We start from the raw sequence: 14,176 nt of genomic DNA, 5'->3' as shown, positions 1-14,176 counted from the left end.
AGGATCCACAGAGGACCCTGCTGTCAGGATTACTTCAGCTGACTGGAGGAGGGATCTGCTGCTGAGGTCATTCACATGAAAGCTTTACACCATGCCTGTCAGTGATGCTGGAATTCCTTTGAGGCAGAACTTTAAAGCCCCAGTCCGCATTTTTTCTCGGTTGGATGCATATATGAAAAAGCTTTTTAAAAATTCTGATAAATTGCCTCAAGTGATGTCACTGGAGTCAGTATTGCTTGGGGCTTAAGACTGAGGAGAACATCTGGGCGTGGAGAAAAAGACAAGACCTCTATCCCACTCCTCATCTCTACTTGAGGTTAGCAGCTTGATGCTTCATTAGCTGCTTCCAGGCGCCAACCTCCAAGGCTGAAAAATGAAGCCATTACGGAAGTGCCAAAACCTGCAGTTCATCCAGTGGCAACTTGAGGCTGGCTCCAAGACAAAGCTAATCCCGATAGACCCCCATTTTAGATTACCCAACTTTACAGCAGGAAGAAACATGTTTACAGCCTGGTACAAAAACGGTTGTGGTCTCTAAAGCTAATTTCAACATTCATGACATCCATACAGGGGGTAATTTTTTTTTATATCTTACCAGTTTACATTTTATCAAGGCCCAAAGCCCATACCTAAGGGCTGCTTTAATGATAGGCTGTCTACGAGGCCACAGTCTATGAGTCAGATCCAACCCTTGCTCCTCCACAGCTCCAACCTCTCGTCCAAATATGGTCACTTCTGACTCCAAAAAATTCAGATAGTGACATCCAAAAAGCTGAACTTGAGGCTTCAAAACAGCAGTCCACAAACCAATGGGTGACATCACGGTAGCCATGTCCATTATGTATACAGTGTATGGCTGCTACTAGCATAACGCATTCTGACCAATGACTGTATGTAAAGATGAGAGATGACAGCTCCCTAAAAGTGAAGCCAAAACATTAATCGCCCCCTGGTGGCTGGCTGCAGTAAAGGTCATAACCCCTGCCCTCTCCTTGGTAGCAGATAGGACATGGGCCAAACTAAAACCTCAAAGTACACATTCATCACATTTTTCCAAAGATAGCTTCCTTCATTTTGAATAGTTCTTTTTAAGCTGATGTATGGTCAAGTGTTTTTCTTTTAAGTTTGGTTGAAATTAGTTAATTGATGCTATAAAGGGGGCGTGACGTCATTACTGACAGCTGTGTCAGTCAGTGTGCTCGTGATAAATGGCACTGCTTGTGATTGTGTTGAACGTGTGTGTGTGGGTGGGAATTTCATACTGCTGCTCCACTTCCTGATCACTACTGCACAGACCCTGCCTCCAAATGATATCACCAGAGCAAGAGTAGTCGTATCCGGGATATTTTGGCTTTGTTTTTCTACAGTGGAATGAACTGGAGGCACATTGACCATCTTTATATGCAGTCTATGATTCTGGCTGAACACTCTGCAGTGGAGTTGCATTGTGGATGATGTCGGCGCCAGGTTTCGATAAGATAGAAAAACAGGATATGTCCGATTCTGCTGCATCAATTTGGCTCCATTTTTTAACTGCCCATCAGGCCCATTATAGGAGTGAAAGGCTGAAGCAGTGGAGGTCAACCAAGACATCAGCATGGTTTTAATATTTTCAGCATTTGCACATTGTGGGGGAAAACACAAATCAAACCACTTACCAAACCTGCTCAGCAGACTAGCAACGAGCAGATTCTGTAGAAAACAATTTAAATGCAGATAACTGTATGGCTTCAATTTAATACACTTGAACCATGCCATTCAGGAATACTGTGAATCATAACAGATGTACATTAAAGCAGGAGACACAGTGGACATTTACATGCACAAAATATTCTAGTTTTTACCCTTATTCAGAAAAGATCATACCAAGCTGTTTACATGGCTAATGAATATGAAGACTTTCCTAATATTCCTGCTAACATGCAGCTGAGCATACTCTGTCATTTATCACCTCAATATATGGAAAAATGGAACAGCTGGAGCAAGTCATTTTAGTCGGACTGATGGCAGCCAAGAAAGTGATAGCAACTTGCTGGAAGTCACCTGATTCTCTTACTATCAGAGCTTGGGCCCTCTCCTTTTTGGATGTCATATTTATATGGTGCTCTCAACAGTATGAAATAATGGTGCTAATAAGAAAACATTAAACACCTGGCACAGTACTGCTGAATCCTTGAAAGACATGTTACAAGGTTAATGTATTGCCTTTAACTCTTCTGACTTAAGTGTGCTCAGATGTCTAGTTCTGTGTGTGTGTTATGAATGTATGCACTTATTTTTTGTTTTATTTCTACTATTATTTTGCTTTATTTATCCCTTCTTATAATTAATCATTTGATGTCTTATTGTTCATGACATGTTCTTATGATGTGGGCTCAATTTAGGTATGCTTACTGTAAGTATGCAAATCATGTGTTTCTGTAATTTCACGATCCCCATAGTCATGGCATACCTTTGTTTTCTATGTTTGTTAAAATGACAATAAGAAATTGATCACAAAAAAAGGTGGGAGTTGTGATATTTACATATATATCTAAATACCTGTTGATATCGTAGTCTATGTTTAAAAGTAAGAGTGTTTCTTATTCCAACCAGAAATGTGGGCTTTTCTTTTAGGCATGCATTTTTACATCAGCCTTGCAAACTGTTGGTGAGTTCACTTGTGTGCACCGCATCCATGACAACTCACAGCTCTGACAGTAAACAAGCAAGAGGCTGCAAACTGTGGTAAAAACCAAACTGAGATGCATATTCTGAATGCGCTGTATACCTGTCTATAAAGGAGGCTCCTAAAACCTGAATAATACCAACATATCCCATGTGTCTTAATTGGAACAGTACATTCAGGATATGGCCTAATTCAGAATATCCAAAGGGAACATGTTGTTTACATGATCCACGTCAAATTCAGAATATTGTCATATTTGGAATAATAGTGGAATATTAGTGTGCACGTAAACATAGTCAGTGGGCATGAACATCATGACTCATTTCAGTGGGAACAAAGACATGGCACACGACCAGCATTCAACTTGTGGTTGCATTGTATGCAACAGCTGTTCATGCAGGATGTAACTGATGCAATGCCAATACAGAACAGGAGATGTGCTTATTATCTCATGATTCATTACATTTAAAGATATACTTTGCAGGATTCTCCTAAAATCAATGTATTGACTTGTATACAGCAACCATCACTTATGACCCACGACTCTGCCCTCTGCCTGTTTTAACCCGTTTTCTTGCTTTCTGTGTTGACTATGTTTATGGCGTGTATTCCCACAGCACTCAGGTGAGGCTTGGACTTTATAAAAAAGTAACGACCAGCTGCCATACTGAAAATAACAGTAATGTAGCGAGGCAAAATGTCAAACAAGAGTGAATCTGGGGTTGGCTTTTACTATTGTTGGTGAGCGGGTTTACAAACAGTAACCAACAATCCTACGTAGCATACCTTTAAACAGCATCCATATCACTCAATACATAAGCAAACAATAACCAAGCTGATATTATGTGGGGTATTTATTGCATGTCATGTAAACATGGACTGAACCAGAAATGTCTCTGGCCAGGTTTTTATTCTTTCTGGTCATAATATTTTCTATAGACAGAAAATCGAGACAAAAAGAAAAGAAACCGGCAGATGATGAGCCAGGGAGTGGACCACAGTCATACCCCAGCTCTTGACCTTCTGAATATACACCTTAGACATTTATACTCTCCAGGATGTATCAGACAGCCAATTTGGTTAAAATCTGTCCTCAGCCTTTTGCTGCCACCTTCCAGGACAAAATGGCAAAAGTGGCACTTCTGCCACCAGCTGAAGCCATCATCTTGCTCTGTCCTCTCTCTCTCTCTCTCTCTCTCTCAGTGTAATGGTTCGCTTCCGTCCCCTCGCCCCTTGCAGCTGCCTGCTCTTCCTTCGTTCTCTTCCTCTGATTTTCTGAGGCAGAGGCAGGCTGCAGCTGACAGGACAGTGCAGGCCAGGGGACAATTAGGGAAGCGTGGGAGAGACAGCTGGACCTGTTGCCAATTACACTGACTTTGACCAGGAACCACACACACACACAAAGGCAGCTTAATGGGCTCACACTGCACATCTAAGCTCCCATGTGGACCTACTGTATGTAGACTTAAACAGACTTTCAGGAACGAGAAAATAAAAAAAGGGTTAGTTTTATTTATTCACTTCCACAGGAAAAAGTTACAGTAGTGAGTAAAAGTGCTTTCTGAGGAATAACTTGTGGCATCAGCTTCTACATACATACATACATATGGGACAGAAAAATGTAACAGAGCAAGAAAGTGACTGTGAGACTATCGCAGTGTCTGCAAACAACACAGGAAACTGTGACATGAACATGAGGAGATCACCAGTTTCATCTGCGACAATCTACACTGTGCTCTAAATCTAAGAGTGGACAATGTGTTCGTTCCACCATCGTCAGCTTTAGTCCGTCATCAGTGGGATGTCTTTCCCAGCAGCATGCTCTGCAGCTGCCTGATCCTGCCTTCCTGTGGCAGCGTCAGACTCTTCTCTGCTCGCTCCTCCTCCTCCAGCAGCTGCTCGATGTAGCAGGAGGAGCCCAGCAGGATGTGGCCTGTGGCCTGCATGGAGAAGATGGTCCATCGCAGAGCCTCCCTGGAAGCACAGCACAGAGAGAGAATGAGAGAGTGTTCATAGATAGCAAATTCTCTGTGGAGAGGGCTAAACAGACACACACAACACAGTGTGAGTAACTTGGGATATACACCAAGCAGCCAGGTGAAGTAGATAACATTGATCATCTTGTTACAATGCAATGTTCTGCTGGGAAACCTTGCATCCTAGCATTCATGTGGAAGTGACTTGACACGCACCACCAAGCCAAACACCACTGCAGACCAAGTACACCCTCTCATGACAGGACAATGCACCATGGCACACAGGAAAACCAGCAGAGGAATGGCCGTGACAAAGAGCTGCCTCTATATTCCCCAGATCCCAATCTGATCAAGCATCAGACGGATGTACCACTACCCCAGAGCCAAGTCCGATCCACAGTGGGGCCTCCTTGGATCGGATTTGGTTCTGACCTGTTGAGACATGGACACAGGACCTGTGCAGCTATCTTGTGGTGTCTGGCACCAGAGTGTCCTGAGCAGTTTTTGCAGTGAGGCATGGTGCATTGTCCTGCTGGGAGAACACTGCTGCTGCTATGAGGGGTTGTACTTGGTCTGTGATGATGTTCGGGTAAGTTATGCATGTCAAGTGGTGTCCCCATGATTGCCAGGAGTGAAGGTTTCCAAGAAAAACATTGAATTGTAACAAGATGATGAATGTTATTCACGTCATCTGTCAGCGGTTTCTAATGTCGTGGCTGATCGGTGTACATATGTATGAGAATATGATCAGAAGAAATGACATGTCATGTCTTGAGTAATTGTAATACAAAATTAAACACACAAGCATGACAGGCCACACAAGCTGCCAAGAAAATGAGTGACAGGAAATATACACAACCCGAGATGATCATTTCTCACATAGACTGGATCTTGTAAAACGGACATCTAAGTAACAAACCGCTTTCACTGCGATGTGAGTACAAAAGCCCCCATATCTGACAAGTCTGCAAAATATAATCCTCTCTGACTGAAGCTCCGTGCCAAAGCTGAAAAACAGCAGATCTCAGCAGCGATGACGTAACTCCTCCCAAAATTAATCTCAGTAAAATCTAGCCTTTGTTCTGCAATCTGATCATTTCAACTCCACCACCCACACAGGTATACACAGTACAGTAGGAATTTAGGCGTTGCATGACAGGGGGTTTTGTGCACGGCATACTGTAGCTGGTGTTAGAAAAGCAGCTGATGTACAGTAGGAAATGAACCAGAAAAAAAACTGAATTGTTGGTGGGTGGTTGCACTGCAGAGGTGATGATCCGCTTGGTGTTTTATGGATTAGAAACTCATTAAAATGCAGCAATTTTCATCTCTAACTGGATTAAACTATAACTGGGGATCCCAAATAGTGCTTCAGTAAAGTCAGCAGGGAAATGCTTTGACATGAAGAAAAAACATACATCAATTACATAACAGTTTAACAGCAAAGCATAAAGGCTCTTCCACTCACTTCAGCATCTTTTTGGCAGCGTAACAGCGCAGGTCATAGGACACAGTATAAGCGCCGTAAAAGGTCGCCTTCACGTTCAGGCAGCCAATGAAATCCTTGGGGTTGTTTTTGTAGAGGTCAAAAGTCAGCTTGGCCACGTCTTTCCGGTGCTGTGGCCTGCAGGCAGTGAGCTGATCTCTGGAGGGGCTGTTCTGTGGAGCGACAGGAACGGAAACATAAGTCAGGTCAAAAGGGCACAGACACATTTTGTTGGTGTGACTGCAGCCAGAAAACTGGGCCAAGTGGCAGCTCCACCGGCAGACGGTTGGATCACAGACTGAAGAAGCTCCTGCCAGTGATGATGGGAAAGGCAAAGGACAATGAAGCAAGGTCAGTGTGAGGTCACCAGAGTAAAGACTTAGAGGGGGGGATGCAAATCAATGCATGCATCCATTTCTATGGAAATTAATTGCTTTTGGTAGAATGCCTTTCAGATTTGATGATGCCTCTGGGTCTGATTAATATTCAACCCCAGCCTTTGATTCTTCTCTGGAAATAACGAAGGAAGAAACTAATCTCTGGTGTTCGCCTTGTGTTCTGCCTTTGCACAATAACTGACATATTGCTCCCCTATTCACTATGAAGGAGACAATATTTGCTGATTAAATTCCACTGAATGTATTATCCTTCAGTCTGCAGACCCCTCACCTTCCACATTCATGCCTGCTGCATTAAAATAACAGATTTCTGTTCAGTCACTACATCAAAGAACCACAAACACTGAATAAAAGAAGTTGATCAGTCATGTTGAGCATCACAATGTACAGCTGATCAACAGTGCCACCTGGTGGTTGAACTGAAAAGGGTCGGCACCATCATACCGCATGTGGAGTCCACTTGTGGCCCTTCTCCAGGACCATGAGGACAGCGTTTACAGGCAGCGTCTGGAAGAACTCCTCTGTGTCCACCCCTGTGCCGTCTTCATCCAGCACCAGGGCGCTGACACATGGTATGCTCAACGAGTCGCTGACCTGAGAGGAACAATCACATGGTAAATAAATGTGTTAAAGGTCATGTGGGCGCATTACTCATTAGAAACAATTCATATATGATTCATTATACAAAGATAGAGCTCTATTACAGTCAGCTACAAAGTGTACACCTCAGTCTTGTGAACTTTTACCGACATGAGCCTCACAAATGATGAAGCATAAAGTGAGTCATAGGTCAGTCTGTCCCAAGGTTATTATAGTTTACTAAAATTAAAAACTATATTAGGTGTGGAAAATATTTAAGTTAACTAAAGTGAAAAATTAAAAGACTGAGATGAATCTGTGTACTTACAAAAGCAACTAAAATAAAATAAAAGATATACAATAAAGACTTCAGTTTGAGCCTCTGTCAATTTGGTCAAATCTGTCAACACAACAACCACGAGACCTTGATGTATACGTTTACCGAGACTGGGATGTCTACGTGACTGTGAGTCGATTGCCTTCACAAAGTGTTGTGTTTGTGCTCTAATACCTTCTCTGAACTTCTTAAACCTTCCCCCTGAGAAATACCCCTCAGATACCCTTCTTGAGGGTGCCTACATTGTGTTCTTACCTAAAATCAAATCCTAAGTAAGAAAACACTGGTGAAAGCTATACTCAATGTGAAAACTGTGAAAGTGAATTTTAAGAAGAAATTTCTTCTTAAGAATGGTTGGTGAATGAGGCCCATGTCTTTACTCTTAACGCTTTCAACTGTTTGAGTCATCGTTTGATCATTATCCACCTGTGACTTCCTCACAGTTCCTCCTCAGCCCCTTCAGCCCTCTCACAGACTCTCCTTACCTTGTTCATTAGGTCATCTAGAGAGTCTGCCATGATTCCCTTCTTCACGCTGCGGTCAGCATTTGTAACCCTGAAGGGCCTTGGTCGAGGAGCTCGACCCGACAGCAGCTGCTGGGTCATGGAAGCGCTGGCTGAGACGCTGGCTGTCACACACCTTAGAAAAGACAGAAGTAAACTTCATAATGTTAAACCATCAACTATGAACTGGTGATTGTTGGCTATCCCATCCAACCCACAGAACAGTGCTCTTACTTGGAGAGGGCAGACGGAGTCAGAAGGCTGAGGGACTTCATCGCATAATCCATCTGAGAGCTCATCGACCTGTGATTAGAGGAAATGTCGGTTTAGCTATTAGACCTTACTGAGCAAACAACATTACAGGCTTTACAAAAGGAGCAAAAAGTGGCTTTGACTGAACACTGCAGCTTCAAACATTTTACATCACAACAATTAAAGCAAACAATCTAAAGTAAATTCTAGTACTGCATTCCCTATTTAGTGTTCAGGTCTACAGGTATCATAACTAACTCTAATCTGTAAACCTAACCCTGTCCCAATAAAAAGACCCACGCATACAACATAAATCTCATTGTTATTAAAAGCTGACACTTGCGAAGTGGCTGTCCTGACCCTGTTTGAGTATAATCCTTATAGCCGTCGTTGGGATCCTGAAGCGCTGCTCCTAATGCCACTAAACCTCTCTGATAACACACACTCTCTCCTCTTGTTGCTGTTTCTTGCACCACTTGTTCACTGAACTTTGTGCCGATGACTGTTGAGCTAGTTACAAGCTGTGAGCTTTATTGAGTAATTCTCCCTGAACACTCACACTGACCCTCCCTTGTGAAAGCCCTGGTTTTCATTGGACCACTTTCTACTGAAGACAGAGTGCCTGTGAAAACATGCTGACAGTGTGTTCTGTGGAAATTACCCAGACTGACCTGGAGGGTATTTTTAAAAAGACCTTAAAAGACATTAAAATGGATTTTCTCAAAGCTTCAAGGAGCACAAACCAAATTATATTGAACTCCACTGTATTGAAGTGGTGTTAGAAAATGTATCTGCATATCTAAATAACAGGTGGGATAATGAGAATGTATGACCTGTGCAGGCTATTTAGAGTGAATCAGCCCTTAAAAGATAATGCAAAGGTATGGGATATGACAAGGAGAGGAGAGCAGATTTACCATGTTTGAGCTTGTGGTAAAAAATGTTCATTTTCAAAACAGTTATTTAATTAATTTTGCAGCGTGGAGGATTTAATAGCATCTAGCAGTGAGGATTGCAGATTGCAACAAGCTAAAACTTCTCCCATGAGCTAAGTGTGAACTCCCAGTTAGGCTTGCTTGTTCAGGAGATATTTCCCAGGAGCCGAATGATCTTTAGAGGTCTTTTTCTCTCCTAAACAAATGGACCACATAATTAAAACTGATAAAAATATAAAATGAAGCCAAAAAAAAAAAAAATCAGTGTTTCTCCAATGCTGCTCATCATGGAGGGACTGCTCACCACAGCAGTAGACCCAAAAACGAGAATGGCCCTTTCTGGAGCCAATGTTTGGTTTGTCTGTTCTGTGCTACTGTAGAAACATGGCAGTGTAAACTGATGATCTCCATGGACAAGGACCTGCGCCCTATGTCGATATAAATTGCTCATTCTAAGGTAACGAAAACACGATGGTGACAGGTGATAGCTGCCGTGCTCTGGTTGGATTTTCTCCCTTTGATGCAGTCAGAAGAGGAGTTGGTGACAATGTAAAAGAACAGGTATTTGAATACTGTACACATTTTTAAATTCCCATTACTTAAAAAGGGGAAAATTATGATTGTTTTTTTTTTCATATAGACCTACTCAGACTTTTGAATTTGCCCCTCACCCTTTGTCTCTGTCAGAGGTTGTGGAGAATATGTGACAATAATTTAATTGATGTGCGAGCAAAGTTCTTATAAATTTTCCCAAATTAGGTCATCGTTCAACGTTCACACGTTATCTTGGCGTGACGGCTTATAGAGACAATGTGTCCACACCTCCCAGTGTTATCACTTAATGTTACACAACTACAGATACAGTTAGTCTGGGATCACCTGTGTACATTAACCACCACAATAATTAAAAAAACAGTGATTAATATATAATTAATGTAACAGAATTATCTAACAAATCTTTAAATCTGCTGTTTCAGTAGGAAGAAGCAGAACCACAGCTACTTCTTTCAGCCAAATTAGTGGCATTTGTGTACTGTAACTTTGCAAAATTAAACTTCATTTTTTAAATCTTTATTAAGCACTGTATCTCATAACACATATAACATTCAAAATGTGTAATGATCAATCTCAGGACAATTTATTTATTTTTCAATAGGTTTCTCAATGAAAGATGGTTCATAAAAGTAACAGGACGAAAAATAACATGACATAAATAATAGTACTGAGTTTTTAGCCAAGCAGTGCCAGTTACATGAACTATAGCCACATGGCATCAGTGCTGATAGCATGAGAACTCTTGGCACCTTCAAGTGATTTACCAAAACTATCTTTGAAAAAACATCTAAGAAATTATTTGGGTGACAGGACTGTACTTTGAGATTGACATTCTCTGTCATACTTACAATATGATCAAAAATATGAAGTCAGAGAATTAATTTTAATTAATTTTGGTCAATTTGAAATAGAGTCACACAGTAACACGAAACACAACATTACTGAAGGATTCTAATGTTTATATTTCATGGTGTAGTGTTAGAGAGAAGGGATGGGTTAAAATCCTCGTTTTTCAGTGTTCTAGATGGTTTTTATAAGAGGTCTTACATGATGTATCTTCAGATTATATTTAGGCCAAAGTACAGGACACTTTGCTTGATAATATAACGTATTATACACATACTTTTATATAACTTTATGCATGTAATGTCCTGGGGACGGAAAAGGCAGAATGACCCACTGGAGTGTTTCTCCTTACTTGTTCAGGAGCACATTCAACTGGTAATGTTTCCCAAATAAATCACACCTTTTTTTTAAAAAAAGTCTGTGGCTCATAAATGACCTGGTGTGACACACCTGCTGTGATGTTGAGAGATACAAAGTACTGCCCTGCTTATGCAAACTTTAGCGCAGATGAAAGGCCACAGTCACACTGTTGTTCTCTCACACAATTCACAAAGCATTGCCAGTGGCTATATTTCACTGTCTGGGAGTCTGAGAGTTTACACTCAGCTGAGCAGCACATATTCACACCCAGCAGCCTCCTGCACTACTGTGGCATCAGGAAGGGAAATGGGAGTAAAACTTAATCTTATCACATATGAAGAAAACAGTCAGTCCTGACATTATGGGTAAGATCACTGTCTGCCTAATGAACAAGCTGTAATCCTCTATTCTTGTTTATGGTCACACTACTGCAACAACAAATAACAGACTTTCTATGGTCTGAATGAAAATATGGGATTCTCAGAGGATTGTTGTTCTTCTGTTTGAGTAACACGTCATACAACCAACTAAACTGGAGAAAATCTGGTGGAAAATGAGCTTGTTGTTTTCTAAAATAACATGTCCAGCATTCAGATAGTATAAAATCTACTTCACTTATGATATGGCCAGACTGAGGGAGAAAAAATGAATGTCACAGCCACTATACGGGAGGCCTTATACAGAAAAAGACATAGGCTACCACCACAGCATAATGCTAAACTTGTAGTGATAGGAATGCATTGGTTTCTATTAAATGTGTGGACCGCCTTGTTTAGTATTTTAGAGGGCACATTATGAGAAAACCGAGTTAAAAGTCAACGTATTATAACACTGAGACTTACTTTAGTGTTCCTGGTGTGAAGTGCAGCCACATGAGTCTGTCACTGCCTCAGAGCTAATTAACAACACCTGCATCAGACTGATTAACGACTGACAGCCGCCATTTTGGAAAGTGTCTCTCCCTCTGTTTGAGTATAAGCTTTCCAGCATTTAAACAACAGGCTGTCCACTGAGGGAGTGGACATTATTAATATAGTTGACGATGTGAGAACCATCTTTTACCAAACTGTTATTAAGACCTGTACATTGTAATGTGTGGGTAGAGGGAGAGACACGATGAGGACATCATGTGGACAAACGACGAACTGCAGTTTAGACCAGTCTGGAGCAGGTAGGAAAGAAACTCACTTTAGGACATCTTTAGCCTTAAAGTACCACAATATATAGTCTACTCCAGTGCAAGTAAAAGTCCTGGATTTAAAAAAGGACTCGAAGGGGAACAGAATTCTAGTAGCTATGTTATTCCCATGGCCCAGGAAAGTTCAATCAATATTTGTGAACATGAGCTCCTCTCTCTCAAAGCTAGAAACCAGAGGTAAGTCTCAGACTTGTGATATCATAGAGTATAAAGTCTGGAGCTGATCCATAGACAATGAATGGGGGCCTGACCTTGTGAACCCACAGAATGTTTGTTTACTTGTTTATACCCAAATGAGCTTTACTCTGTTGTAGTGTACTCAGCTGTGAAAGAGAAAATGTGCCCATATACCCAGAACATTCCCCTGAGTGCTCTCAGAGTCATCTAGAACATCTTTCACAATGCACTGTCTATGGAGTATCTCCAGACTTTACACCCTATGACATCACAAATTTGAGATTTAGCACTCTAGTTTAAGGCTATGGAAGAGAATTGTTTATATTGACTAATGTTTCTGGACTTGTCTTAGACCGGGGGTCAGCAACCTTTACTATCAAAAGAGCCATTTTTCACCAAAAAAAGAAAAGAAAATATGTTTGGAGCCACAGAATATAGTTGAGTGTTATTATGAAGGTAACACAGACTACTGTGTCTAAAATAGCCTATCAACATTACTAGCAGGTCTAAATGAGCCCAGGGTGGCTGGTCAGCAGTGGGCTGGTTCAAGAGTTGGTCGTGAAAGCAAATGACTCTGTCCACCTATTATTAATGTCTCTATTTTCCTCTGAGACCTTCACATTTTTGGATTTAGAGTCTATAGCAAGTCTCGCTGGGGAGATTTACAAGGTTGCTACTGTGTTTTTTTATATTGTATTTTGTACTATGCAGTGTGTAGCCTACATACTGCTTCTATTATGTTAGGCACATGGGTTTACTGTAGTCTGCATTTCACCTGTAGGGCCTAATTTTATTCTTATTTATTGCATCTACTTGTTATATGTAGGACTGCAGATGGAAATTAGCATTTTGCTAAATCTGGTGCAACCATGTTTTCATTTTAAAAAATCATTATAAATCAAATAAACTAAACTAAATAACATGTATGAATTTTGAAAACAGGCGAAGCTCCCCTTTAAGTAAATAAGTAAGCTATTAGCAAGAAAGAAAGCAAAAAAAAATGTGATTTTATCAGCCCTAGTCTATTATTTATTTGCTATTATTCGTGATGCATTAATGCATGACTTTTAAATGTTAATTATGGTCAAGGTGGAGAAATCACATCAGCAACTTTATATAATGCTGAGTAACAATAACATGGCATCACATTTTAAAATATCAGATATCAGATAAATGTAGAGAAGGAATCTAGTGGTATAAAGTACACTCAAACAGATAATGAAGTGATCTGTACCTCAGAGTTATACAGTAGCCTCGGCTACAGTGCATGAGTAAATTGGCATTGGTCACAGCTTAGATCCAAGTTCATTTCCTGTTATACGAGCAACTGTGGCAGAAACACACTTGTCAAGACTAATGTGTGAAACAACTTTAAACCCGAACTGAAAAGGCTAAATTAAGATTATCCTTTCTCAGCTGAGTGCAGTCATTACATAAAACACACTAGCCTGTGATAACTGCCTCATGGTGATGAATGGAGTTTTTATCTGTCTTTTTAATTAAAATACAACATGCATGCACATTTCTTCTCTACACTTCACCAGATGACTGTAGTGTGGCAAACAAAGCTCTACTACTGCTTTTCTACTCAGTTTTCTTTGTGGTTTATTGCCTGTGATAACTTTAGAAAAAGCCATTTAGACTTACTTAAATACAGTATCTCACTTAAGTGACTACGCCCCTCCCATTTGTGCAAATATTTCATTATATCTCTTCATGGGACAACACTATAGAAATGACACTTTGATATAACTTAAAGTAGTCAGTGTACAGCTTGTATAGTAGTATAGATTTACCTTCCTCTGAAAATTACTCAAAACACAGCCATCAACATCTAAACAGCTGGCAACATAAGTCAGTACACCCCACAGTGAACATGTCCAAATTGTGCCTAAAGTGTCAATAT

The 14,176-nt window shown here is 40.8% G+C and overlaps 1 protein-coding gene across 1 annotated transcript; it reads right to left on the bottom strand.

Annotated features, from left to right (window-relative positions):
* Positions 1-4,160: 4,160 nt before the first annotated feature.
* Positions 4,161-8,714, bottom strand: cidec (cell death inducing DFFA like effector c). Its single transcript, XM_050038591.1, has 6 exons — positions 8,560-8,714; positions 8,182-8,250; positions 7,930-8,083; positions 6,973-7,122; positions 6,113-6,303; positions 4,161-4,642 (listed from the first exon to the last, which is right to left on the bottom strand). Exons 2-6 carry the CDS (start codon positions 8,244-8,246, stop codon positions 4,462-4,464), a joined length of 741 nt encoding a protein of 246 aa, XP_049894548.1. The 5' UTR covers positions 8,247-8,250; positions 8,560-8,714; the 3' UTR covers positions 4,161-4,461.
* Between the last annotated feature and the right edge of the window lie 5,462 nt (positions 8,715-14,176).

This window comes from Epinephelus moara, chromosome 24 (assembly GCF_006386435.1).
Source record: "Epinephelus moara isolate mb chromosome 24, YSFRI_EMoa_1.0, whole genome shotgun sequence".
NCBI lineage: Eukaryota > Metazoa > Chordata > Actinopteri > Perciformes > Serranidae > Epinephelus > Epinephelus moara.
The sequence above is the reverse complement of the archived record's forward strand: the minus strand, read 5'-3'. Positions and strand labels throughout refer to the sequence as shown.

What these genes read in the sequence shown, in the direction of transcription:
- cidec (XM_050038591.1), bottom strand. Translation starts at nt 8,246, where the DNA reads ATGAGCTCTCAGATGGATTATGCGATGAAGTCCCTCAGCCTTCTGACT. An exon ending in TAGATGACCTAATGAACAAG is followed by an intron (nt 7,123 to 7,929) that starts GTAAGGAGAGTC and finishes TGTTCCTCTCAG; the next exon opens with GTCAGCGACTCGTTGAGCAT. An exon ending in GCTGCCAAAAAGATGCTGAA is followed by an intron (nt 4,643 to 6,112) that starts GTGAGTGGAAGA and finishes CTGTGCTTCCAG; the next exon opens with GGAGGCTCTGCGATGGACCA.